General features: G+C 32.3%; 2 protein-coding genes across 2 annotated transcripts; one reads left to right on the top strand and one right to left on the bottom strand.

Annotated features, from left to right (window-relative positions):
- Positions 1 to 234: 234 nt before the first annotated feature.
- LOC131620271 (zinc finger CCCH domain-containing protein 37) lies at positions 235 to 6,744 on the top strand. Its single transcript, XM_058891277.1, has 11 exons — positions 235 to 627; positions 1,221 to 1,459; positions 3,250 to 3,309; positions 3,390 to 3,512; positions 3,695 to 3,910; positions 4,026 to 4,063; positions 4,199 to 4,245; positions 4,325 to 4,458; positions 4,790 to 4,849; positions 5,108 to 5,242; positions 6,373 to 6,744. Exons 1-11 carry the CDS (start codon positions 351 to 353, stop codon positions 6,589 to 6,591), a joined length of 1,548 nt encoding a protein of 515 aa, XP_058747260.1. The 5' UTR covers positions 235 to 350; the 3' UTR covers positions 6,592 to 6,744.
- A 7,714-nt stretch (positions 6,745 to 14,458) lies between these two features.
- On the bottom strand, positions 14,459 to 20,717 carry LOC131620270 (uncharacterized). Its single transcript, XM_058891276.1, has 22 exons — positions 20,546 to 20,717; positions 19,848 to 20,016; positions 19,500 to 19,579; positions 19,141 to 19,227; positions 18,968 to 19,018; positions 18,759 to 18,876; positions 18,281 to 18,337; positions 18,098 to 18,162; positions 17,930 to 18,013; positions 17,793 to 17,843; positions 17,640 to 17,702; positions 17,455 to 17,501; positions 17,210 to 17,279; positions 17,016 to 17,078; positions 16,305 to 16,394; positions 16,170 to 16,208; positions 15,820 to 16,047; positions 15,640 to 15,725; positions 15,379 to 15,427; positions 15,211 to 15,291; positions 15,030 to 15,123; positions 14,459 to 14,934 (listed from the first exon to the last, which is right to left on the bottom strand). Exons 2-22 carry the CDS (start codon positions 19,963 to 19,965, stop codon positions 14,774 to 14,776), a joined length of 1,782 nt encoding a protein of 593 aa, XP_058747259.1. The 5' UTR covers positions 19,966 to 20,016; positions 20,546 to 20,717; the 3' UTR covers positions 14,459 to 14,773.
- Between the last annotated feature and the right edge of the window lie 6,805 nt (positions 20,718 to 27,522).

The following is a 27,522-nucleotide window of genomic DNA, read 5'->3' as shown; positions in this document are numbered from 1 at the left end:
ATGAAAAGGGAGAAACTGAAGTGATTAGCCTACTTCAATTTTTTTTTTTTTGACAGTTTAGCCTACTTCAATTAAAACTTTATACTTTTAACAAAATTGGAGTGATTGATTAGTATGCTTCAATTAATAGTTCATTAAAATAAAATAAAATCCCTTTTTACGAAATTGGAATAAAAAATTAAAATCCAGGACCACTAATAAAAAAAACTAAGATAAAAAATGCATTCTATCATATGCTTCAATCATTCTCATGTTTCTCCGATGAGTCTTGACTCAACAGATACGAACCGAACCTATATCGCGTGACACTCACATCCTTTTCTCATTCTTCTTGAACTTGAAATTAAAATATGGATAATCGCATCTACGCTTCTTACAGCCCTACAAACTACACTGTATCCGGAGCCCCCTCCACATCCCCGACCCGACTTTACAACCCGGACACTATGTTCCTCGCTCACTATCGCCGCACCGCCGAAGCTGCCGCCGCCGCCGCCGCCGTCGACATTGCTCCTCCTGGTGTTTCTTCTACCGCTAACTTCTTTTCTCACTCTAACCCTTGGGCTGCCGCTTTCACCGCCGCTAATGTTGCCTCTGCTCCACTTGACCTTAAACGCTCTTCTGACGGTTAGTTAGTTTCTTTCTTCCTTCCATCCATCCCCTCTTTTGGAGTTAGATCTTGTTTTAAATTCAACTATCCTCAACTTGTTAGTGTTCTAAGGTTATAAATGCTTCCTATATATGGTATATTCTCTTCTAATTTTGCTACTCTATAGCTCTAATTGTTGCCGGTGTAGAACATTAGCAGAGAGCCAAAGATATAGATAGATATACCCATAGAAGGTGTGTGGTGAGGTGATTTAAATTTCATGACAAGTTGTGAACTATGACAGCAATAGAGGCAGAAAAAGAACACTTCTAGAGTTGCCTTCTTATTTTTCGTTACTTACTAATCAAATGAATTTCACCTTTTGAATGCACCGTCTTGCTATTTTACATATTTTCTAGCTTATGTTTGTTTATACACCATATTTATATACATTATTTTCATATAATTGTGAAATGAACTTTAGTAATCTCAGTTTTTAAATGAAACACATTCTTCATAGTTACTAAGCTTATGCTCTTTGTCAAAATTATTTTCTTAGTTAAACTTATAAAGTAACATTATACATTTGCTTTGGTTTCCCTGTATATATTACTTCTATTATGTACTATAGCGCTCTACCATCCAACTATTTTGAGTACAATTGGGCAAAACGAAGCTTGGTACACTACAAACTCACTGCCCAAGCGCCCTAGATACGAAACCGGAAGCACTCTGCCTATTTATCCTCACAGGCCAGGAGAGAGGGATTGTGCCCACTATATGCTAACAAGAACCTGTAAATTCGGAGAGAGCTGCAAGTTTGATCATCCTATTTGGGTTCCTGATGGTGGAATCCCATATTGGAAAGAGGTGACTATTATTATTATTATTATTACTATTATTATTATTATTATTATTATTATTATTATTATTATTATTATTATTATTACTACTATTCTTATTATTATTATTATTATTATTATTATTATTATTATTATTATTATTATTATTATTGCCTATCAAAATTATATTTTTATTTTATAGTACATTTACTACTGGTTATTGCAACATGAATTTATTATTCTATATTTATATACTAGTTTGACCAATTCTATTTCTTAACATTTTTATATGTATATTCATAGTAAAACCCTTGATTTCTGTGAATATCATTTCCCAAAACTGTAGAGGTATTAATGAATTATAATCGAATAAAGAGTAGCACAGCCATGTCTAGTACAATAGTATCTGTAGTACAAAAACATACAAACTAGTAATATTGAAAACAACTAACTAACTATAGTATCTCAACGTTTTGCCCCAAGATGGAGCATATAAATTTTTTGCCAGAAATCAATTTTTGACCAGACCTACTCTTCTATAAAATGGCAGTCTGCTTTATGTTAGATCCTCTCATTAAAAACTAAATTAGATGCAATGTGCAAGGCATTTTGGTTATCACATTCTGTATTACTTCCTCAAGTTTTCTATTCTTGGAATATCTTTTTTACCCACATCAATTTACTGCTAGCCCAAGGTTTTTTTTTTTTTTTTAATTACAGAATATGAATTAGTTGTAGAAATGCTAGTGGGGGGAGTTGAACCCACATTCCTTCTTATCCATAGCCCTTATATTCCTCCCCTTGAACCACCTTATCACTACATGGTTTAGTTTAGTATACTTCTGTTGCATTTGACCTGTCAAATCATGGTTCTTGCTTCTGGGGAACACCATCTTTCCACCGAAAGAATGTATATTGTGAAGTTTAATATACATCATCCTAGTACTTATACAGAGCTTGTAGAAATTGACTGCGCATGCCGATTGTGAAGGAAATATCTCTTGCAAGTGTAAAACAATTTAATTTCCCAACATATTTTCAGTAATTCTTAGGTTTTGATAGGGGATCCTCTTATTATGGGAAAGGACGTTACAGTTTTTTAGAGTGCTGCATTTTCTAGCCTTATCTTCTTTCTTTCACTGTATTCTGTTTCCTTCTTCTTTCACAGAGCGTGAGGGGTATTTAGAAACCTGTCTCATTCAGTACTATCAGTGGTAGTGAAGGATCTTTATATTTCTAAATTCAGCAGAACATATTCTGATTTCCGGGTTTCTGTCAATTGGAATAAGAGCTGATGACTTAGGAGCTGCGAGTGATACTATTTAAATTCTGTCAAAATGCTACTCTCTTTTTTATTTCTTCGCTTTCAAATTTCAATAGAGCTTTTTATATTAATGAAGCTGTTTCTTTATGGTGTCACATGATTGCTTACAACTATTTCACTAATTTGAAGTTAAGTAACTCAGCATATATCCTATCAATTTGAAGTTAAGTCAACTAACTTTATAAGAATAATATTTTATGAAACTTGTCAATATATTTTTGTTCTAGTAGTATGCAATGCCCAATCAAATTTAGGATGTGTATAGAGGTTTTGTTAAATCTTATGCTAGGATAACTGTGTTCCAATTAATTCATAAATTAGCTAAATTGTTACCCGTGTTTCTTGTCATTCGTATTTTTCCTGATATGTGTCTTCTGCCAATTGGTTTCGGTCACAAAATGTGAACTATAATCACTTAGAAATTTGAATTCTTCTATAGAAAATGGGTTTACTGATTTGTTATGATACACATTGTTTATTCTTAACTGATTTAGGTTCCAAATAATGTTCCAAGTGAAACTCTTCCCGAGAGACCTGGAGAGCCAGATTGTCCAGTGAGTAGAGTTTACAATGTTCTTTTTCCTTCAGATTCATTTGATCATTTCTAATTCATTTTGGGTCAAATATAATGCAGTTCTTTCTGAAAACTCAAAAATGCAAGTTTGGTTCAAAATGCAAATTTAATCACCCAAATGTTCCATCTGAAAAGGCCGATGTTTCTGGCTTACCCGAGAGGCCACTAGAGCCCCCTTGTGCGGTTAGATATTTATCTTCAATTCGCTAGCAACACACTCTTTTATTGGTTGAAATTCATATGATTTAGTAGAATCCATTTGAATTTCAACCAATAGAAGAGTGTAACAGTGGAGTGTGTTGCTAGCTCTGTTCTTATACTTGAGGCATGATTTATATATGGCTTACTTTTGTATATTTATACAGTTCTACTTGAAAACTGGAAAATGTAAATATGGTGTTGAATGCAAATTCCATCACCCCAAGGATATCCAGATTCAGTCCTCTGATGAATTGAGCCGTACCACTGAGCAGACACAAACAAATTCTTCTGTGTTTGACGGGGCAATAGGAGATGCACAGCCAACTAAGCCTCTTATTTCTCCGCTGTTGCATAATAGCAAAGGGCTTCCCGTGAGACAGGTATTTGTTTTCTCTTAAATTCCTTGGTGTTAATTCTCTGTTGCATAATAGCTAAAACACATAACATCAACATTGCCTAAGCATTGATTTCCACTGTATAAATCTCTGCTAACAGGGGGGAGTGGATTGTCCATTCTACATGAAAACTGGAAGGTAAATATTGATGGTTCTTTTTCTTGAAGTGGAAATACTAATTTCTGTTTAATTGGTTAATGCTTAAGTTGTTAATAGAAGTATTTTATGGGTTAAATGTCCTTACTATTCTTTACCTGTTTGTATATTAATCAGTTGCAAGTTCGGTGCCAGTTGCCGCTACAATCATCCAGACATGAATGGTATGTTGTATGGCGTTGGATGTTAACACTTTTTCATGTTTCCTAAACTATCATGTCACATGTTTTTACTTTGGTGCAGCAATTAATCCTGCTATGTCGGCATTGGCCCCATCTGTTTTGACATCCTCAGCTGCTACTAATCTTAACATTGGAGCTATTAATCCAGCTGCATCTTTTTATCAAGCTTTTGATCCAAGGCTTTCAAATCCAATGGTAATGTGGAAGTTGTTACTGTACTTAATCTCAGAATATACTGGTGCTAATTGCAAATAATGTAAACAAACATTTGCTGCTCATTCTTGTGGGGTATGGGAGTGGTTATTTAGAACAAACAAATGTTTCAGAGGCTTAAACGTAACTTACGCGTGACCTCAAAGTTGTTGTTTTTTAAGTTTACTACTTTTGCAGTTGCTTTACTTAGTGAGAATGTTATCAGCTTAGAAAAGTTTCCATTCTTATGTTACTTTAAATTTGTTTCCAAGACATATCATACAATGAACATACTTAAAGTCTAATGCATCTCATATGGCTATTTGTTTTGCAGGCTCAGGTGGGAATGACAGAGAGTATCTATCCTCAGCGCCCTGGACAGATTGAATGTGATGTATGTACTTTCCTTTTGTTCCAGTGATATCATTATACTTCATCAACCAATATCTATTAGGCGTGCCTTGCATGTGTTCCTTTTACTGCTCTGCTCGGGTCAATTTAGTATTAGGTGAAAAATGTTGGGAACCAGGGGCTATGTTTCTTCTTGGCAATCTATCTGTTTATTATGCAAGCTTATATTATTTGCTTAACTCTACATTCAAGCCATTATCGAATTTCCTTTTACATTTTTATTTAATGATATGCCATGTAGTTCTTTATGAAAACCGGCATATGTAAATTTGGGGAAAGATGCAAGTACCACCATCCTGTTGACCGTTCAACATCATCGCTGTCAAAACCGTCATCAAATGTTAAACTCACTCCTGCAGGGTTACCAAGAAGAGAGGTATGTTTAGTTTTCACATGCACACTACAAAATTGCAAATTATTTGCATTTTATTTCTGTAAAGGGTTTCACATTGGATGAGATAAGGTCCAAATATAAGTTTATAAGTGGGAGCAATCCTCACTTGAAAAGCCATTTTGTAAGGATGAATTAGGTCCAACCTAAATTCTAAGTTGGTATATCAGAACTTGTCCAAGATACACACTACAAAATTGCAAATTATTTGCATTTTATTTCTGTGGAGAGTTTCACATTGGATGAGATAAGGTCCAAATATAAGTTAATACGTGAGAGCAATCCTCACCTGAAAAGCCGGTTTGTAAGGTTGAGTTAAGTCCAACCTAAATTCTAAGTTGGTTTATTAGAGCTTGTCCAAGATCCGTTGGGCCACTCATTAGGTTTTTGCTATTAGGCCAGTTGGGTCACACTCCATATGTCCGTTTATGAGCATGATGGTGTGTTAAGAATCCCATATTGAATGAGAAAGAGTTTGAATATGGATTTCCATTGATGAACTGATTTTGTATTTTTGAAGTATTGCATGATTACTTGGTTTGTTATGTACTGCATGTGGAGGAGGCCACTAGGGTCCAGCTCCAAATGTCCATTTATGGGCGTAATGAAGGTGCGTTAATAGTCCAACATTGAATGAGATATGGTCTGAATGAGTTTATAAGTGAGAGCGATCTTCACTTTATAAGTCGGTTTTATAAAGTTGAGTTAGGTCTAATTTAAATTCTAGGATTCTAAGATGGTATACGAGTATAAATATAAGCCCAACTCAAATTTTAAGAATTTCCATTAATAATTGATTTTGTATTTTTGAAAAAGTGCATGATAACTTGGTTTGTCATGTACTGCGTGTGGTGGAAGGTTTTCTAGTCATTCTTAGTAGATGCTGATTGTTAAACTGCATGAGTAGCATATTCAAACAATATGCCAAAGAAAATGGCTCTTGTACATTGGCATTGTATCCATTAGCTTCTGTTTTCAGTAGTATCAATCAACTTAACTGACCTCAAATTTCTATCAGATATTCATGATACTAGTGAATTTCATATTCACTATCATGTATAAAACTATTGAGTATTATTAACATACCATAACTTTTTTGTATGATATCTTTGAAGGATGTTGAGCTGTGTCCATATTATTTGAAAACTGGCACATGCAAGTTTGGTGCAACCTGCAAGTTTGACCATCCACCACCTGGAGAAGTGATGGAGATGGCCAAGTCACAAGGAACTTCTACGGTCAATGAAGATGAAGATGAAGATGAAGAAGAAGAAAAAGAAGAAGAAAAAGAAGAAGAAACCAACGTAAATGTTGCTGGTTCTGCCCCAGAATAATATTGAGATCATGTCTAAATTCTCACTCTATTTTCGAGTCTTTTTCGCCTTGTTTTATTTCAAATCATGTCTTGAACAGCTCTAGCAGAAGACCTGTTACATTTCTTTAATGGCAATTTTATCTCTGGATTGATACCAGTAATTGTGAAATAATTATTTGACCTATGAAAATCACGATCAGCTATAGCTTTTATAATCGCCAACATAAATTTAGACTAGTTTTTTCAATGAATGAATGTTCCCAAAAAAAAAAAATAATAGCTGAACATTATGTTTATCTTGTGTGCTTCTAAAATGCTATCCTGTTGGGTGGTACTAGAAATGTATAAAATGAAAATTTACAAACATGATAGTTGAATGGAACGGCTACTAGTGCCTTGATTCCAAGTAGAAATTAAGACAAACAATGTTCATTCTTGCATAAGAATATTAAAGGACATGAATGACACATTTACTTGGATCATCATCAAAGGACATGAATGACACATTTACTTGGATCATCATCATCATCATCATCATCATTTTATGTATGGATTGCAAAGAATTAGATAGTAAGGATTAACCTTAAACAAATTTGAAACTCATGAATACATAAATTTGTCTAGCCTATGTAAACTAGACTTGGAGAGTTTGGAGAGTTTCATTTTGTGGATTACTTTTGGCGCCTTTAGTGGTGTGCATAGTATAAAACTAATTATGCCATCGAAATCTAGAATTTAACCTTCATCTTTTTAAGAAGGTTAAGTTTTGTACGCGTTTATATGAATCAGACATTCTCTCTTCCTTCTTCATTTCATTCTCTCTATTCCGCTTCATTCAATTGAAAATCGTTGACTTCTCACATTCGGTAAATTTTTCAATTTGAAGTTAAACGCATAATAGGTTGTTTATAGTATATTAAAATACATAATAAGTTGTTTAGTGAGACGTGCGTGTAGATTTTGTTTGTAGTTAGAGCATTTGGACTTGCTTTGTTTTTGCATTTTCAGGTTTCAGGAAGATACAAAAGTTAACTTCCAGTTTTTGGAGTTCTGCAATGCGCAAGTTAACTTTTGAATATTGTTGTTCTGCATTGTTTTTTTATTTTTCCTGTTTTGTCCCCTGAGTTTGACTTTTTTTATTATGATATGATTTTTTTGGTGTAATTATATGTAAAATGTTTAACGGCATAGACAGATTGAGGCATGGTAGAGTGGCTTAACATGCTTCCATTTGATAGAAAGAGCTAGACCCTCTCGTTTATTCGTAGGTGCCACTTCATTTAATGTTGAAGCATTGTATACTGGAGTTCATGCGTCTCCGACATCGTCCTCCCGAAGATATGAGCCCCCTGTTACTCCCCGTGATTCCCCAAAAGTTCAACTTGTTGTTGTCGTTTATGATGTTTATCTAGAAGGCCCCTTAGACACCTCACTGTTTTGTCTGTATGCAAACCATGTTGCCGGACACATGTGGGATGGAGAGGTATAATAAATATGTATTTCTTCATTTAAACGTGGGTTATAAGATTTTAACATTCAGACATTGATATGATTTTTTTACAACATTGTGAGTCTTTGAAATGTATTAACCACAATGGGCTACAAGGTTTATTTAGGATTTGATATATGTTTTTTAACCATGGTTTGTTGTCTGTTTTCATTAAGAGATGACACTTAGAGACTTATTCATTCCATCTTTTGATTGTGAGATGTCCATTACACTTGATGATGTGTTATCCCTTTTACATATTTTGATCAGGGGGAGATTTTTAAACTACTCAAGACTCACTAGACTTGAGACACTGGATATGATGGTGCAATATTTGGCAGCTGGCCCTAGTGATGCTCAGTAGGAGATGGATGACACTAGAGGATATCATGTCAGATTTGGATGTCTAGGGAGGTTGTACAGATACCACCTGGATGTAGAAGTTGAGACTGGTGGTGTTGATGCTTATGTAGCACATCATAGAGTAAGTGCATTGAGGTCATACCTCTTGTATCTTATTGGCACATCTTATTATTTGGTTTACCTCTACTCTAAATCAGGTGACACTTATTTATGAAATACTAGACACATGACAACAAGCAACACCTTATTTACGGTAATATATTTGCACCTTTATCGTTACTAATATTTCATAACACTTGTGCTACATCATTACTAATATTTCATTTAAACCTTTTCCAGGCATGGATCCTTTAACATTTTCCACACCCCTCTGGATGTGCATATGTGGATGAATAAGACGAGGCTTTTCCATGTGTTTGTTCCTTCATCCCACTCAGAGAGAAACATTCGATCGAGTTATTTAGTTTATCTTGACCGCATGACAGCAAATGATGTAAATCTTACGACAATTGTGAGACAAGTCCCTTCAATGAGAGATCCTTCTACTATGGATAAGTGTCTTGTAGGTAAAACCTGATGTATCGACATCTACCTAAGTGAGTCATTCACCAGTTCGGGTATCTGCAACGTATTCCTAGAGCCCCCACTATTGTTACTCCTCTCATAGTCACAGCAGAGATGTTGATGAAATATTTTTGGAGTATCTTTAACATTTAGTCTTATAGGATATATGTAGTGTGGGTTGTTAGACTATGTCAACTCATCTAGAGGGGGGTGAATAGATGCCCCAGGCCCTAATTTCAATTTTAACTCTTAATCAATATTAACCAGTTATTTTCACAACACATGTATACACAACAAATTTTCATCAGGATCAAACTGTAGTCTATACGAACCAAATTATTAGAGGCTCAGATATGCGAGCCTAATGGAACTTAAGATACTGTCACGAGAGGTTTCCACATAATCTTTTCAATTAATCATTCAATGTCACTAAAAGGATTATATATGTCCAATGAGATTGTCTAGAGCAACACATTTGCACATTTATCGAGCACTTGGTATGTGATCGAGTTTTTTTAGAATTTTCCTGTTGATATGTGTTGATGTAAAAGATGATTATGATCAAGCTAATTATAAGCTAATCAACACATTTCCTTTAACAAAATATTTTCATGAAATTTCATACGAATCAATCATTTAACCAATACTATTCGATAAATTGCATAATGGAATTAAAACAAGTAAATAAAGAGAGAGGTAGAGAGAGAGAGAGACGAGGATTTGTTTAGGCAGTTCACCATGCGTTCTCGCTATGGTTATGTTTGCCTTCAATTCCATTTGGAATTGAGATAAATTTCTTACTATTGCAAAAGGTTAATTACAAGAGAAATGATGCAATCCTACACCCTTCTAGTTGACGTTGATCCAACAAATTTCCTTTGCTTAATTAGAGTGAAGTCAAGCCCCCAACAATCCAATCGATTCACCGTCTCACGCTACTAGGCTTGCCAGAAGCTTCAGTTCTTCGAGGTCTTCACTCAGTTGTATCCAATTTGAAATTGTTGTTACAAGATTACCAAAAGATTCATCGTCTCGCGCTACTAGGCTTGCAAGAACAACCTCTTCTTAAAGGTCTTCACTTGGTCAAATCCAATTTGCATAATTCTTGTAAAAAAACCCTCATATCTTCTTACGATCTTGAGGGAAAAATTCTCAGGATTTTTGTCTGGATTAAACCTCATTGATTCTCAACCTCAATCATAAGTTCCCATAAACCTAAATTGAGTTTTGTCAAGAGAGTCTAGATGGCACCCCAACAAAAGATGATTATATATAATTTGTTAGTGTGTATGCATAAGGTCAAGGTTGAAGGTGAAGAGTGATCAAGAAAATCAGTTATGGTATCATCAAATTGAAATGATGCACGAGGGGTGTATTTATAGTGTGAGTGCATTGGTCATTAGAAAAATAAAGGGAAAGGGATAAGGTGCAATTTGAGATAGTGACAAAACATGCAGGATGTGCCGTCCTGAATCATGGATGTGTTGACACATTATCCTGTTTTTAGCAGTATGTGCCAGCCTGTGTAGATGCATCTGTCTGTCTGAGCAAGTCAGAGACTACAGGATTCAACATTGATGCACATGTGCTGACCTGAGTGTCGTATATGCCAATACATGATATGCAAACTAGCAGTATGTGTCGGCCTGAACCTTGTATGTGTCGGCCTAACTATGACAGAGGCTACAGGCCTTAAAATCGAGTTACATGTGTCGGCCTTTAGAACGTATGTGCCAACACATGTAATGCATTTTTGTGCAAAAATTATTATTCATATTTTTGGGTCACTTTCAACCTTTGTTTTGAAGGCTTCCTAATGTTTCTAATGCAAGGGTGCACAGACATACTCGGAGACATAATTCAATGTACATAAAATCTATTTAATCCTAGTTTTGACATCAATCCTAAATGGCAACTGTATTCACATGGGTCAACTTTTTGATGATGGCAAAACACAGACTTTCAGATGATGTTTTTCGTGAATTCCATGAATTGCTCCCCCTGAAAGTGTGCGTCCATCTTTCCTTGTACTTCTCCCCCTTTGACAACATCAAAAAGACACAAAGCACATAATGAGAAGTATCGAAGTTCACACACATGAATATATCAGTCAGAGGAAATTTTGCAAAAGTAAAACGTAACAACACATGGCATTATGCAAAATTAATAAACATAAGAACAAAATATGGTAACTCGTGAATACATTAGAAACATTAGTTCATACATACACAAAATAACATATAACGAAACAAATGCACCTCATAGAGACAACATTGTTCTTACACAAAACCAGCAAAAGCATAAACATGATATGAAAAATGCAATAACATCCACAGTACGATGAATGACACGGCTAAAACACCAAATGACACGACTAGGAGACACAAAACACTAAGCTCTAAGAACTAAACTCCAAACTTCAGATCATTTATGTCATTCTGGATGGCCAAAATCTGTGCATCCTGGTAGTTCAAGTGTTCCTGCAAATTTTTGTACTACTCATATTGATTCTCCTTAAAGCTTGTGCGCCAGCCCATGTACTCTTCATAAAGCTCATCTTGATTCTTCTGAAAGCTTGTGCGCCATCCCATGTACTCTTCATAGCGCTCATCTTGTTTGGCTTGCATGCTCTGAAGCATTCCCAACACAGCAAAATCATTTCCTTGTGACCCTGATCCATAGTTTTGGTAGCTGGTTTCATACTCCCGTTGCTCATAGCCTTGTTGAGGCCATGGTCTTCATCCTTGATTATCATTAGCTTGATCCCAATCGTCATCTCCATCTTGATCAATATCCTCTATGTTAGCATCCTCATGAATGTGTTCATCCCCTTGTGGTTCGTTATCACTTTCCTTAAATGCGTCAACATCATCAAAGTTGTAGAATGCTTCACCATTATTGCCAAGGCGAAGGTAGTATTGTTCCCTTTCCTCATCCCAAAAGTACCCCCATCAACGTTAAGGTATGCTGAGAGAATTCTTGTGCCATAATAGGAGACATATATTGTAGATTTGGTACTCCAGTGTTGAAGTAGTTGAGGTTATGGCAATCATGGAAAGATAGGCAAAGGATTTCCCTTGGAGGCTTCCTTCAAGCTGAACATATGAGAAACAAAGTAGATTGGCTAGCAAATTTTGATCTTGTGGAGGAGAAGATATACCACATAAATTTCAATATGATCGACTCTTAAGTATCCACCATTTTAAGGATGCAACGTGTAACACCTTTTAAACCCCACGAAAAATATATGACATAAATCAAAGTAAAAGCATGCATATCAAGAGGGCATCACATGTATATCAAAATACAACAAAACAAAAACGACATAATGCATCTAGTCATGTTCATAACACTCATTTGAATATCATGTTTCATATGCACATGACAACAGAATAATATAACGATACCAATCGCTAGATCTCATAGCATATAATCATGCATAAAACGTTAGGCACTACGACCACATCACATAATCCAACATAAATCCAAAATGTAAAAAGAGTAATACAATATCTCTTAACATAAACATGAAATCAAACGTACAACCCCCAAAGTGTTACATAACTAGAGCATGAGTTTCATCTAAAAGGATTATATATGTCCAATGAAATTGTCTAGAGCAACACATTTTCACGTTTATCGAGCACTTGGTATGCGATAGAGTTTTTCAAAATTTTCCTGTAGATTTCTCTTGATGTAAAAGTTTCTTATGTTCAAGGTAATTATAAGTTAATCAACACATTTCCTTTAAAAAAATTCAAGAAATTTCATACGAATTGATCATTTGACCAATACTATTCGATAGATTGCATAATAGAATTAAAATAGAGAGAGAGAGAGAGACGAGAATTTGTTTAGGCAGTTCACCATTCGTCCTCACTATGGTTACGTATGCCCTTAATTCCATTTGGAATTGAGATAAATTTCTTACTATTGCAAAAGATTCATTACAAGAGAAATGTTGCAATCCTACACCCTTCTAGTTGATGTTGACCTAATAAATTTCCTTTGCTTGATTAGAGTGAAATCAAGCCCCCAACCATCAAACCGATTCGCCGTCTCACTCTACTAAGCTCGCAAGAAGCTCCAATTCTTCAAGGTTTTGACTCGGTTGAATCCAAATGATTCACCGTCTCGCACTATTAGGCTTGCAAGAACCACCTGTTCTTCAAGGTCTTCACTCGGTTAAATCCAATTTGCATAACTTTTAAAAAACCCTCAAATCTTCTTATGATCTTGAGGTAAAAATTTTCTCGATTTTTATCTGGATGAAACCTCCTTGATTCTCAACCTCAATCATAAGTTCCCATAAACTTAAATTGAGTTTTGTCAACTGAGTCTAGATGCCACCCCAACAAAAGATGATTATGTATGATTTGCAATGTGTATGTATAGGGTCAGGGTTGAAGGTGAAAAGTGATCAAGAAAATCAGTTATGATATCATCAAATTAAAACGATGCGTGAGGGATGTACTTATAATGTGAGTGCATTGGTCATTAAAAAATAAAGGGAAAGGGGATAAAGTGTGATTTGAGATAGTGACAAAACATGCAGGATGTGCCGGTCTAAAGCTTGGATGTGGTGTACCGGTCTAAATCATGGATGTGTCGACGCATATATTGTTTTTAGCAATATGTGTCAGCCTCTGTAGATGCATGTGCCGGCCTGAGCAAGTTAGAGGTTGCAGGCTTCAATATTGATGCACATGTGCTAACCTGAGTGTCGTATTTGCCGACACATGATATGCAAACTTACAGTATATGTCAGCCTGGCCTAACTATGACAGAGGCTGCGTGCCTTAAAATTGAGTTATATGTGTCGGCCTGTAGAACGTATGTGCAAACAGGCAACACATGTAGTGCATTTGTGCAGAAATTATTTTTCATGTTTTTAGGTCACTTTCAACATTTGTTTTGAATGCTTCCTAATATTTCTAATACAAGAGTGCACACGCATACTTCGAGACAAAATTCAATGAACAGAAAAGCTATTTAATCTTAGTTTTGACATCATGCAAAATAATCCTAAATGGCAATAGTATTCACATGGGTCATCTCCTCGTCTATGGAGTTCTGCATTCGGATATATCTTATGGCTTTTCAGAGTACCCCATCCTTACATAAGATCGGTAGCGGAGGGAAAGCCACCTAAGTCAGCTTATCAAAAGATATTAGAGGAGGAAAAAGCTATGACAGATCATATCGTTGATGTGTTATCTGCACACACGTATGACTATTGGACGAGCGAGTATAGTGAGAGGGGAGTTTTAGGAAGACACTCTTGGAGGGTCACTTTAGAGGCTATGATAGCCGAGACAAATCAAGAATTAATTTGTGGACTGATTACTAGATCTCAAAGGAAGGAGTTCTTGCATAAAGATCACTAAAACCTATATGATATCCCTTGTATTCACCCATGCTGTGTATGGGTAGTCAAGAATCAGCCAAAATATATTGGGACAATCAAAACTGAAGAAAATGAAAGTGGTTTTTCCCCTGTAAAGTAAGGAGAAATTGTTTTCAAAACTCATCACATTATTCATTACAAGGAAAAAACCACTACTATTTTATTTTAATCCATTCTGAAAAACAAAACAAAGATTTTATCCTTAAGCTTTAGCCCCTATATATGCTTTGACAGCAAAAGCAGTTACATCCAAAATTTGCTTCATGCTGGAAACAAAAGCTATATATATATAGATAGAGCTCAAACTTATCTAACCAACCATTCAAACTGTACAAGCTAACCAAACACAACAAATGTGTTTGGACAAAACCAAAATTACTAAACTCCCCCATCAACATAAATGCCATTGCCATTCAAGGAACCATTGGAAGATTTTAACCCATTTCCATTCTGCGCTTTCGACGCTATTCCATTGGTTGCGTTTGCATTTCCTTTGCTTTTTGACAAAAGCCTCCTCTCACATGCTGCTTCTATTAATCCTGTTGTTAAAATGAGGCACTCGATTAGGAAAAAAGATAAATAATGGAAGCAGAAGAACGAGACCGGACACAGAATAACTTTGAAAGAAAAATACCTGAGAATAGTGGAGAAGGTTTCCCTGGTCTTGACTTAAACTCTGGGTGAAACTGAGCACCAATAAAGAAAGGATGACCGGGTATTTCAACTATCTGTAATTGTAACATAATTACAATAAGAAAAACCGGACTTAAGATCGATGATATAATATTTTCAATGTCATGCAAGTACACACACACCTCCATACGCCTCCCAGTTTCGTCTTTGCCAACAAAAGATAGACCAGCAGTCTCAAGGTGTGATATCATGTCAGGATTAACCTGCACAGTACAACCACTATTAGTATATGAACAATGTCCATTTTTTTCTCATAAAGGAAGGTTTTATTGCATGCAAACACAACTTACCTCATATCTATGACGATGTCGCTCATCAATAAAGCTTGCATTGCCATACCTACACAAAACTCAATTACATTATCACAAATGATATATAAATGTTCGGGGAAGACCAATAACATTCATTTTGAAGCAGTTTTTATAGATAAAATATCGTTATTTTGTAAAAACTCAACATATTTAACCTAAATTTTAATCCTGGATCACATTCATCACATTCATCGGTGTTTGTATATATCAATAAACTGGAGTTTCGTTATTAATCCTTACAATTTGGCTGATTTGGAGTCAGCAACTTGGAAGTAAGTTCTCCTTGAACCAAGACGCATAGTTCCCCCCATATGAGTCTTTGAACCCTATCAGTAGAAAAAAAAAAGTTTAACTAAATTCTAAAACGAATAAAATTATCACGATATAACTATCACAAAATGGGATTATCAGCAAATATACCTCTGGCATAAATATGACACAGGGGTTTCCAGTTTCAGGATCAAACTCCGTGCTATTAGCATTAGGGAGACCTAGAACAGATCTTGCAAATTCAATGACAGCAATTTGCATCCCCAAGCAAATGCCGAGATATGGAACACTGTTTTCTCGAGCATACTTCGCAGCGAGAGTTTTCCCTTTCACTCCTCTATCACCAAAACCTCCTGGAACTAGAATTCCATTAGCACCCTGCAACAGAAAACCACTTAGGTAACATTTAAAGATAATATCACATTTATACATTTAACATTTAGGTTGAGGAAATGCATTTCGTTCATAAAAAGCTCAAATAATCGAAACAACGAAAAAACCTCTAAAAGACTCCAAGCAGTTTTATATGCATCAGGATTCTGCAAACAGTAAATTAATCGTCAGAGGTTTGGAATAGAGTAAAAAAAAAAACAGCTAACTAACATATGCAGCAACAGGAGAAAATCAGTAATTACCCCTTTGAACGTATCATCTTCAAGATCTTCAGCACGAACCCAATCCACTATGAGCTTGCGGTTGTAAGCAACAGAAGCGTGCATAAGTGCCTGCACCAAAGACCAATATTATGTAAGACTTTTCCTTTAAACATATCATAATTCACAGGTTCCATACAGTTGTTCACCAAAAAAAAAGAAGGCTTCATACACATTCATAACAATCATTAGTGAATTATTATATATTTTTTAACAAACAGCATCTCACTGGCTTATCCTCACAACAAACATCAAATCTTATTACACAAAGAAGCACTGTCAGCGAAGCAAATTAGTACACAAATTGTACCTACTCATGCTGTCATTGACATTAAGCATGAAGATGCTAAAAAGACAAGATATGAACAACTCAACAAGACTTCTATCCTGATAAATTTTCAATGTGACGCAAAATAACTCATTTCGACAGCCTACCATATTTTAAAATTCAAGGGCCTGAAATTTGGACAAATTCAGGTTTTCGTGCATCAGAATCGCAGCTAGTCCTATAGATAGTCATTATATGATAATATGGCATATCAACCATCCTAAGAGATAACAGCATCAGCCCCAAAAGTAATACATTCGTGATTAAACTAATATAAGAGCGACAAAAATAAAGATGGTGCAGAGGCTGCTGATACTACTTTAGATGAGAATAGAAAAAATGAGAATTATTTAAGAGTAATGCACCTTCAGTACAGAAAGATATGCATCTGAAAGTCCTGTGTATTTGCCCACCATTGCAATTCTAACCTGCAAAGAACATGACAGGTGTGTGAGTGTGAGGTCAATACTTGGCACCATTCAGGGAGGTGAACAACAAGTCCTGTATTATAATTATAATTATATTTTTATAACGATATATTAAAAATAAAGAAACTCACAGATTCATGAAATGTGTCGTAAACTTTTGTTCTAGTGATCCACTCTGTAAAATTAGGCTCCGTAGCAACACTGCAAACAATAAATCCATCAGCTCAAAGTAAGTTATTTTGCGATAACTTTGGTACCATAATTGAAAATAAATTATCAGAAAATCAAAACAACAGGATAAGGACTCTCTTTTTTTTGGGGGTGAGGGGTAGGGGTGTAGATTACACAAAAACAAGAATGAGTTTGTGAAACAAACCCTTGAAGATTTAATGTTTTCAGGATTGCCTCATGTGCCTTCTGGTCCTATTCATTACCAAACAATATCAGAAGAAAAACTTCTAGTTAATATATGAATTACATTAAATAAAATTAACATAACTCAACTATCTAGGCAAATAGGTATGAGAAAGAAGTTTAACAAAGTATCATAGAATCACTTACTCGCAAGAGCAAAGGAATGTGCCAAATATTTGGAACATCACAGAGAGTGAGTATGTTTGATAACTGCAGATACACAAGTTTGGTTTGAGAATATATATGAAAAGCTTTAAGGATAAGGAAAGTGAAAAAGTGTTGTTATTTTGTGTTAGCTACCGGCACATGACAAAATTGAGCAAGTTTTCCCTTAACATTATCATCAAGTTCCTGGAAAGGACAAGATAAAAAATCTTTAATCATTATTACGGGAACCATTGGGGTTGAAAAGAAAAAGCAAAGACCGAGAGACCGACCTTTGAACTGCGACAAGCAAGAAGATTTGGGACCAACCCTAACCCTCTAAGTTGACGAACACTGTGCTGGGTTGGTTTGGTTTTCTGTAGATTAAAACATAACAATAAATACAAATATACTATTAAATTTTAATGTCCATTGATAGCATACAGTTTGCAGGTACCCACCTGTTCACCAACAACGCTGAGAACAGGCACAAGGCTCACATGAACCAAACAGAAGTTGCTAGGGCCTAGAAAAAAATAATAACCAATGAGATAAGACTAGTTCTCCAAAGAGCACGGAGCCAAAATATGTTGATGTAATGCAGTAATAGTATACTATGAGGTCTGGGGCATAAGAAACATTACCTACACGGTATGAAAATTGGCCAAGTGCTTCAATAAAAGGCATTGATTCAATGTCGCCTACATGAAAATAAAGTCATTTTATTTTAGCATTTTATATTACTACTAAAAGAAAAATTTCACAACCAATGTTTGCCAAGTAGAACAGGGCAACAGGCACGATTTTCAATTTCAGTATCAAACAATGATTTTTAGAACTTAAATATAGAAAACTATATATAAAAAAGTACTGAAATTCAAATTCTACCTTAGTATCTAGCAAAGGGGGACATGCACCCCGTCAATGTAAACTAATTTAGCACTGACGTCCAATGGTAATCGAGTATGTTGCAGTTATTTTTTAAATATGGTTACAAAGTGGACTTATGTGGCGATATGATAATTTCTCATAGGAGTTGGACGTCGGTGTAAACCTAATTTACAACAACAGGGCACCACCATCTAATATTTATTAGAATTTGTCCAGAAAATAATAGTTTACCTATAGTTCCACCCAATTCAATGACACAAACATCAGCAGGGCCTTCTTTTCCATCCACTGGTATCTGTGCTACACGTTCTATCCACTCTTGGATGGCATCAGTAATGTGTGGAACAACCTACGAGTACATCAAATATAAAATCAAAACCAAGAGACAATCAACCATAATAACAAGATTCAGAAAGAAAAATCAGAATGTCTAAACATACCTGGACAGTTTTGCCAAGATAGTCTCCTCTTCTTTCCTTCTCAACAACAGACTATTAAGCATTCAAAACAAAAACAAAAAAAAAATCAAGAAACCGCAGGAACTTCTAGTAAATAAACAAAAACAAAATAAAAATCAAGTATTTAAATAGAAGAAAAACTACATTTTGTTTACCTGATAAATTTTTCCAGTTGTAATATTGTTGTCACGGGTTAATTTGGTGTCCAAGAAACGTTCATAGTTTCCAAGGTCAAGGTCAACCTTCAACAAGAGAAAAAAATTGAAAATAGAACACGAGTGGAAAAGGGGAATGCTATTACCTTGTTATTATAAGTGAAAACTGAAAAATGACCTCAACAAATAAGCTGCTCATTCAAATGAGTTGAAAAATCAAAAGGATGAACACCACATAAGTTAAGATTCACATTAAAATGGCTGATGCCATGATAGTAAAGATAAGATCCATACAATCTCAAGCCACCAATTTAGGAACAAGCATGAAAAAAAAATAAAAGGTTGACTAAAATCTTTACCTCACCACCATCATCTAAGACAAAAACTTCACCATGCTCAAAAGGAGACATTGTCCCTGCATCCGTGTTCAGATAGGGGTCTGCAAGTAACAGAAATTAAATTTAAATACAAATAAAACAATTACGAAAAAAATAGCATTGTTTTACATATTATCAAAATATTAGTTCCACAAAAAGATAAAATAAAAATATTTCCTGATTAACAAATGTTTTGTTTTCAGTTTTAATTACAAAAATGTCAATCTGTAAACCACCCCTAGTAAGTAATTTGAATTGTGATTCAATGAAATGTTTATGCAAAAGAAGAATAAAAAGTGAGAAATTAAGTCTAAAAAGAGGGGGAAATACCAATTTTGATAGAGGTAACTCGAAAGCCACAAGCCTGAAGGAGTACTCCAATGCTGCTAGCAGTAACTCCTTTTCCAAGTCCACTAACAACTCCACCTGTCACTAAAACATACTTCATCTTTTCTTCAATTTACTCCAAAAAAAAAAAAATCCTCTTCTGCTGCTTAACCTATGCAACATGCACAAAACAATATATCAGTCTCATTACAAAAACAACATAAGACTAAACTAAAACAGTGATTCAGTTCGAATAACTTCATTGTAGTATAATATAAGGGGTTTTTTTATTAACTTATTTTAAATTATCTACCAGCATAAGCACTTTTCAAATTGAGAGATATTTTATTATATACAAGCGTTTATGCTATAATCACTTAATTAAATTGTTTATCCAAACAATGCCTAACCCACTTAAATTAAACTATCACAGTTTCAATATTTTTGAAAAGACTACAAGATACTAACAAAAACCCTGACTAATTTTGAGATCCATTTTTGTTGTCTGATAAAACAACAAAAACATGACAACAACAACAACAGTAAGAAAGCAAACATTAACCTTAATAATGACACTGAAAGGATAACAAAATAGACAAAGGGGAACGACATTACACAAATAAAAAACAACATGCAGAACAAAAAAACGAGGTTAAGATAATAAAAAAATAGAGGAAAGAAGAGAGAGAGTAATGAGAAACCTGGGTATTGAGAATGTGAATGAATGAGAAGCAATGTGCATGAAAAAAAAAAAGAGAAAGAAAGAGTATGGTTATAGTTAGAGTTATGAGTTATAAGGTTTGTGAGTGAGTCGGAGTCCTTTGTTGTTGTTGTTGGTTGTTTTCAGGCGGCGGGTGAAGAAGAACCAAACATGCTTCTACTTTCAACTTATACAACAAGCTAAACCCACAAACAAACAAACAAATTAATTAAATAAATATAAATTCTTTTATTTTTTTAATTATATATATATGCTAAATTAATTAAATAAATATAAATTCTTTTATTTTTTTAATTATATATATATGCTAAATTAATTATATTATATAATATAATGATATAATGATAATGACTAGTATGGTAGGTAACCTAGTACCATAAAAAACTAAAAAATATTGACTGGTTATTTTAAATTAATTTATGATAAATGAAAATTTAATAATATAAAAATAAAATTTTGACTTTATGATTTTAAAATATTAAATTGAATGACTAAAAAAAATATAAACAGGATAAAAAAACATATAAATTAAGTATATGAAAACAACCATTAATAATACCATATATTTAAATTTAATATCATTATAATAAATTAAAGATAAAATAGTAAAAAAAATTAAATAAAAAAAATTTAATACAAAGTTCTTAAATTCAAAGAATCTACCTTTTACCTTCCATTTTGGAAAAAAATGTTTGTGCATCTATTTTTTATATGATAAATTAAAATTTGATAATATACAAATATAACCTTGAGTTTTATGGTGTCATAGAATTTAATTGAATAATGAATGAGTAATATAAATTTATTAAGATAAATTAATCATATAAATTATTTATATAAAAAATAATTACGTATATATTTAAATTTATTATTTTTACAATAAATTAAAAATAATCATTAATTTTTTAAAATAAAAATAATTTAAGAGAGTTCTTAAATTCGAAGAATTTAACTTTTATCTTTCGTCTTAATAAAAATGTTTGTGTATTTATTATTTTTTCCATAATAAATTAAAATTTAATAATATAAAATATAATTTTAACTTTTTTATGCTATAAATCAAATTGAATAATTAATAAATATAAAATATGAATTAAACAAGATGAAAATCATATAATTAATTATATGAAAACAAACATTAATACCATATATTTAAATTAAATATTATCATAATAAATTAAAAATAGTTTAAAAAAAAAACCTGTTAAACTTAAAAATAATGGAGCACATGGTTCTAAAAAATGTTTAAACACATCTTTTCTCTTCTCTTACATGAATAAGTTTAGGAATATGCTCGGTCGAGTTAGATTTTGTCAAACCTAAATCTGATCTGTTAAAAATAGTTTGAGTTTGATTTATAGTATGTCATAGGTAGAGATGGCAAACGAGCATGTTTATCCCGTTTAAGCTCATTCCATAAAAACCCGCAAAAAGAAATAAGACAAACATATTTGAAGGTGCGAGTCTAAAACCTTGATCCACCATATAAAAAAAACGAGAGTATTGCGGGTCCTCAGGTATTGCATCTTTTAAGTCTAAAAATTACAAATGTCATGTTAATGTCTGTGCTCGCAAAAAAACCCGTAAACAAGCATACAGGGAGGGACGACCATATTAGAGTGGTGTAGACCTACACCATGGTCTCTCGTGAAAAAGTGCATACAAAACGAGTATGCCCGAGAAGCCAGATCCGTTTTGTCATCTCAAGTCCTAAGTTTATTTTTATGCATAAGTATGACATTTTCGAATGTTTGATGCCTACTTAAAAACATATTTTTATTTGAAATATATAAATAAGCAATTTCATTAATGTTTATATAAACTAAAGAAGTAAAAATTTAATATACTAAAAATTTGTTTGTATTGACTTATTTTAGCTTACTTAATATTATTAGTTTTATGAGACTATTTCGTTATGAAAATAACTTATGACATTAGTTTATAATGTGTTTTTCAGCCTAGATTTATAAATTATTCAATATAATTAAGTTTTATTTGTGTATTTTAACTCAAAGTATAATATACAATATAATAATAATAATAATGAAATTATTCATATTTATTTAAATAGGTCGATCTAGTAGACCTAAAAGGTTTTTTTATAGCCTTTCACTAACATTTAATACTAAATTGACTTATAAAAAATATGTTTTTTCTATGATATTATAATTGATTGGCTAATTTTCGTATGCAATTTTCTGAGCAAGATGCCTTAAACATGTTGTGCGGCACCCTAGAGCGTGTACTTCGCAGTAGGTGTTATAAGTACGCTTCAGCATTTGGTTAAAAAATCTATTTCAATTCGAGAATAATCAGAAGATTATTTTTAGAAAAAGTTTGTTATCCAAATCAATTTAGAAAAAGATTTTACTAAATCATAATCCATAATGTTTGAAGAATATTTAATTGGATATAATTTAACTAAAAGATTTAGATTTAATTTAATCAATGAAGATTTGATTGAATTTGCATTGAAGAAAATATTTAATTAGATATGCTTTGAAAGAATATTTGGTTTACTTTTATTTTATCCCATATTAGGTTGAAATTGATATGCAAGATATTGATTGGAGATTTAATTAAACAAATATACCATGAATATATTTAATTGGATTGTTTTAATTACAACATTTGGATTTGCACATAGTGAGATAATCTCCATTCTCTATTAAAGATGATTTAAAGTGTGGTTCAATTTTTGGAAGAGTTTGCGCTCTGAATATTTTACTTAAGAGGTAAGAATTATATTCTTATCAACTAAAGACAGTATTGGAATTCTTTAATGAAGATTCAGAATTGGTTGTACGAGAAAAGCAAGATGTCAAGCACAATGTCTTAGACATCCTTTCTCTGGCTGTTTGCATGGAGCGCAAGATAAATTGAAGTATATATCTTCCTTTCAAGATTTGTTTCCTTTTTTGCTCTATCAGAGATAAAAGTGTGTTAGTATGCATTTAGTTTTGGAAAAGATCTATTTTTAGCAAGATTGCTTTCAGAGTTATATAATGTTCAAGATTTGTATTAATCAAGAATTTCAATCTTCATAATAATTATTTGATTGATTATGTGTGTTTTTGAAATATATGATCTAAATCAAATGCAGTAAGACTGGAGTTGTTATAACCAAGAGATTTAGATTTGTTCAAGGTGACCAATCCAGATTTGCAATCACCATTATTGAAGATTGATCTCATGCCGTTTTTGGAGGTTCCAACCAAATTCATGACAAAACCCTTTGGGCTTTCTAGATGGGCTTTGGTCAAATAGTTCATTTTGACAGTTCTAATAATTAGTGTTTTACAATCCGTTATAGGCTTCCGTATAAACATCAATGCAAAAATATAATAATTGCTTAAATTTATAAAAGACAAATTCGTTACATGTGGTGTAGCCAATATAAAATGGGAAAACACTACACGTCACATAAAGGAAGCAAAATGAGACAATACTACAATACACACCACTAAAGAAAACAATACTATGCAAAATAGGACAACATTACATACCAAAAAATGGGACAAACCTATGCAAAAAGAGACAACCCTATATATTCATTTCTTGTACAAGTTGACATAAGAGATTCTATAAACCATGCAAAATAGGACAATATTACACACAAAGAATGGGACAATCCTATATAAAATGGGATAACTCTACTCATTTCTAATATAATTTATATAAGAAAATTTTTAAATCGTGCAAAATTAAACAACATTACACATCACAAAATGAGACAACCCTATTCAAAATGGGAAAATACTTCATATTCCTATAACAGTTTTGCATAAGAAATTTTATAAACTATATAAAATTAGATAACACTACACATCATAAAATGGGACAACTCTATGCAAAATGAGACAACCTTACATATTTCTAGTACAAATTTGTATTAGAAATTTATAAACAAATAGGAAGAAGATTTAGAAAAAGATTTTACTAAATCATAATCCATAATGGTTGAAGAATATTTAATTGGATATAATTTACCTAAAAGATTTAGATTTGATTTAATCAATGAAGATTTGATTGAATTTGCATTGAAGAAAAGATTTAATTAGATATGCTTTGAAAGAATATTTCAGTTTTATTTTATCCCATATTATGCTGAAATTGATATGCAAGATATTGATTGGAGATTTAATTAAACAAACATCCCGTGAATATATTTAATTGGATTGTTTTAATTACAACATTTGGATTTGCACATACGGAGATAATCTCCATTCTCTATTAAAGATGATTTAAAGTGTGGTTCAATTTTTGGAAGAGTTTGCGCTATGAATCTTTTACTTAAGAGGTTAGAATTATTATTCTTATCAACTAAAGACGGTATTGGAATTCTTTAATGAAGATTCATAATTGGTTGTACGAGAAAAGCAAGATGTCAAGCACAATGTCTTAGTCATCATTTCTCTGGCTGTTTGCGTGGAGCGCAAGATAAATTGAAGTATATATCTTCCTTTCAAGATTTGTTTCCTTTTTTGCTCTATCAGAGATAAAAGTGTGTTAGCATGCATTTAGTTTTGGAAAATATCTATTTTTAGCAAGATTGCTTTCAGATTTATATAATGTTTAAGAATTGTATTAATCAAGAATCTCAATCTTCATAATAATTATTTAATTGATTATGTGTGTTTTTGAAATATATGATCTAAATCAAATGCAGTAAGACTGAAGTTGTTATAACCAAGAGATTTAGATTTGTTCAAGGTGACCAATCCAGATTGGCAATCACCATTATTGAAGATTGATCTCATGCCATTTTTGGAGGTTCCAACCAAATTCATGATAAAACCCTATTGGGCTTTCTAGATGGGCTTTGGTCAAATAGTTCATTTTGACAGTTCTAATAATTAGTGTTTTACAATCCGTTATAGGCTTCCGTATAAACATCAATTCAAAAATATAATAATTGCTTAAATTTGTAAAAGACAAATTCGTTACATGTGGTGTAGCCAATATAAAATGGGAAAACACTACACATCACATAAAGGAAGCAAAATGAGACAATACTACAATACACACCACTAAAGAAAACAATACTATGCAACATAGAATAGGACAACATTACATACCAAAAAATGGGACAAACCTATGCAAAAAGAGACAACCCTATATATTCATTTCTTGTACAAGTTGACATAAGAGATTCTATAAACCATGTAAAATAGGACAATATTATTACACACAAAGAATGGGACAATCCTATATAAAATGGGATAACTCTACCAATTTCTAATATAATTTATATAAAAAAAAATTTTAATCGTGCAAAATTAAACAACATTACACATCACAAAATGAGACAACCCTATGCAAAATGGGTAAATACTTCATATTCCTATTACAATTTTGCATAAGAAATTTTATAAACTATATAAAATTAGATAACACTACACATCATAAAATAGGACAACTCTATGCAAAATGAGACAACCTTACATATTTCTAGTACAAATTTGTATAAGAAATTTATAAACAAATAGGAAGAAAAGTTTTGTTTCATTATAATATTGGAGAAAAGAAGAAAAAATTAAGAATGGTGTGGTAAATTATATTTAAGTAAAAAAGTATATTTTGACTATTTTTAATTTATTATAATAATAATAATATTAAAATTGAATATATTGTATTAATGGTTGTTCTCATATAATAATTTATATGATTCTTTTACCCTATTCAATTCATATTTTATATTTATTAATTATTCAATCTAATTTTATAACATCATAAAATTCAAATGTAATTTATATTATTAAATTTTAATTTATCATAGAAAAATAATAGGTGCATAAATATTTTTATCAAGATGGAAGATAAAAGTTAGATTCTTTAAACTTAAAAACTCTATTAAATTAATTTTATTTTAAAAAACTTAATGATTATTTTAAATTTATTATAATATATATATATATATATATATATATATATATATATATATATATATATATATATATATATATATAATGTGTGTGTGAGATTAGTTTTTTATATGAATTAATTATATGACTATTTCTTATCTTAATAAATTTGTATTTTATATTTATGAATTATTCAATTTAATTTTATGACATCATTAAAGTCAAAATTATATTTTTATATTAATAAATTTAATTTTATGACATCATTAAAGTCAAAATTATATTTTTATGTTATTAAATTTTAATTTATCATAGAGGGAAAAAGATAGATGTGTAAACATTTTTGCCAAAATGAAAAGGAAAGGTAGATTCCTTGGATTTAAGAGCTTTGTGTTAATTTATTTTTATTTTAAATAATTTTTTGACTATTTTTAATTTATTATAATGATATGTATCAATGGTTGTTTTCATATAATTAATTTAAATGATTTTTTATATTGTTTAAGTCATATTTATATTTTTTTAGTTATTCAATTTAATATTATAAAAATATAACAAAAGTCAAAGTATTATTTTTATATTGTTAAATTTAATTTATCATAAATTAATTTAAAATAACAATTCTAGGAAAATAGGACAAAACTACATATTCCTAGTACAAATTTTCATACGAAACTTTATAAGCTATGCAAAATTAGACATCATTACACATGAGAAAATGGGACAATCCTATGCAAATTCTAGGGAAAATGGGACAACACTACATATTCTAAGTACAAATTTACATAAGAAATTTTACAAGCTATGCAAAATTAGACGATAATACACATCACTAAATGCGACAACCATATGCAAAATGAAACAACATTACATTTGTTGTATGAGGGATTTTATAAACAAGTAGGGAGAATTTTTTGTGTGAATAATTCAAGTCAAACTAACTAACATAAGCAATAATTGATCTGAGACCTAGACTACAAAGATATAGACCATGCAAAACTTTTTTAAATAGATTGAAATTTTGTTCGCTTGACGGAAATATGTTAGACATAATGCCTGGGACAATGTGTATGCCAGGTTAATTGTGTAGTAG

The sequence above is a fragment of the Vicia villosa genome, linkage group LG7 (genome assembly GCF_029867415.1).
Source record: "Vicia villosa cultivar HV-30 ecotype Madison, WI linkage group LG7, Vvil1.0, whole genome shotgun sequence".
NCBI classification, from domain to species: Eukaryota; Viridiplantae; Streptophyta; class Magnoliopsida; order Fabales; family Fabaceae; genus Vicia; species Vicia villosa.
Note: the sequence above shows the minus strand (reverse complement) of the source record. Positions and strands in the feature narration are given on the sequence as shown.

What these genes read in the sequence shown, in the direction of transcription:
- LOC131620271 (XM_058891277.1), top strand. Translation starts at nt 351, where the DNA reads ATGGATAATCGCATCTACGCTTCTTACAGCCCTACAAACTACACTGTA. An exon ending in CAATCATCCAGACATGAATG is followed by an intron (nt 4,246 to 4,324) that starts GTATGTTGTATG and finishes ACTTTGGTGCAG; the next exon opens with CAATTAATCCTGCTATGTCG. An exon ending in CTGGACAGATTGAATGTGAT is followed by an intron (nt 4,850 to 5,107) that starts GTATGTACTTTC and finishes TATGCCATGTAG; the next exon opens with TTCTTTATGAAAACCGGCAT.
- LOC131620270 (XM_058891276.1), bottom strand. Translation starts at nt 19,965, where the DNA reads ATGAAGTATGTTTTAGTGACAGGTGGAGTTGTTAGTGGACTTGGAAAA. An exon ending in TCTTAGATGATGGTGGTGAG is followed by an intron (nt 19,228 to 19,499) that starts GTAAAGATTTTA and finishes CTCTTGTTGAAG; the next exon opens with GTTGACCTTGACCTTGGAAA. An exon ending in TCAGCGTTGTTGGTGAACAG is followed by an intron (nt 18,014 to 18,097) that starts GTGGGTACCTGC and finishes TTTAATCTACAG; the next exon opens with AAAACCAAACCAACCCAGCA.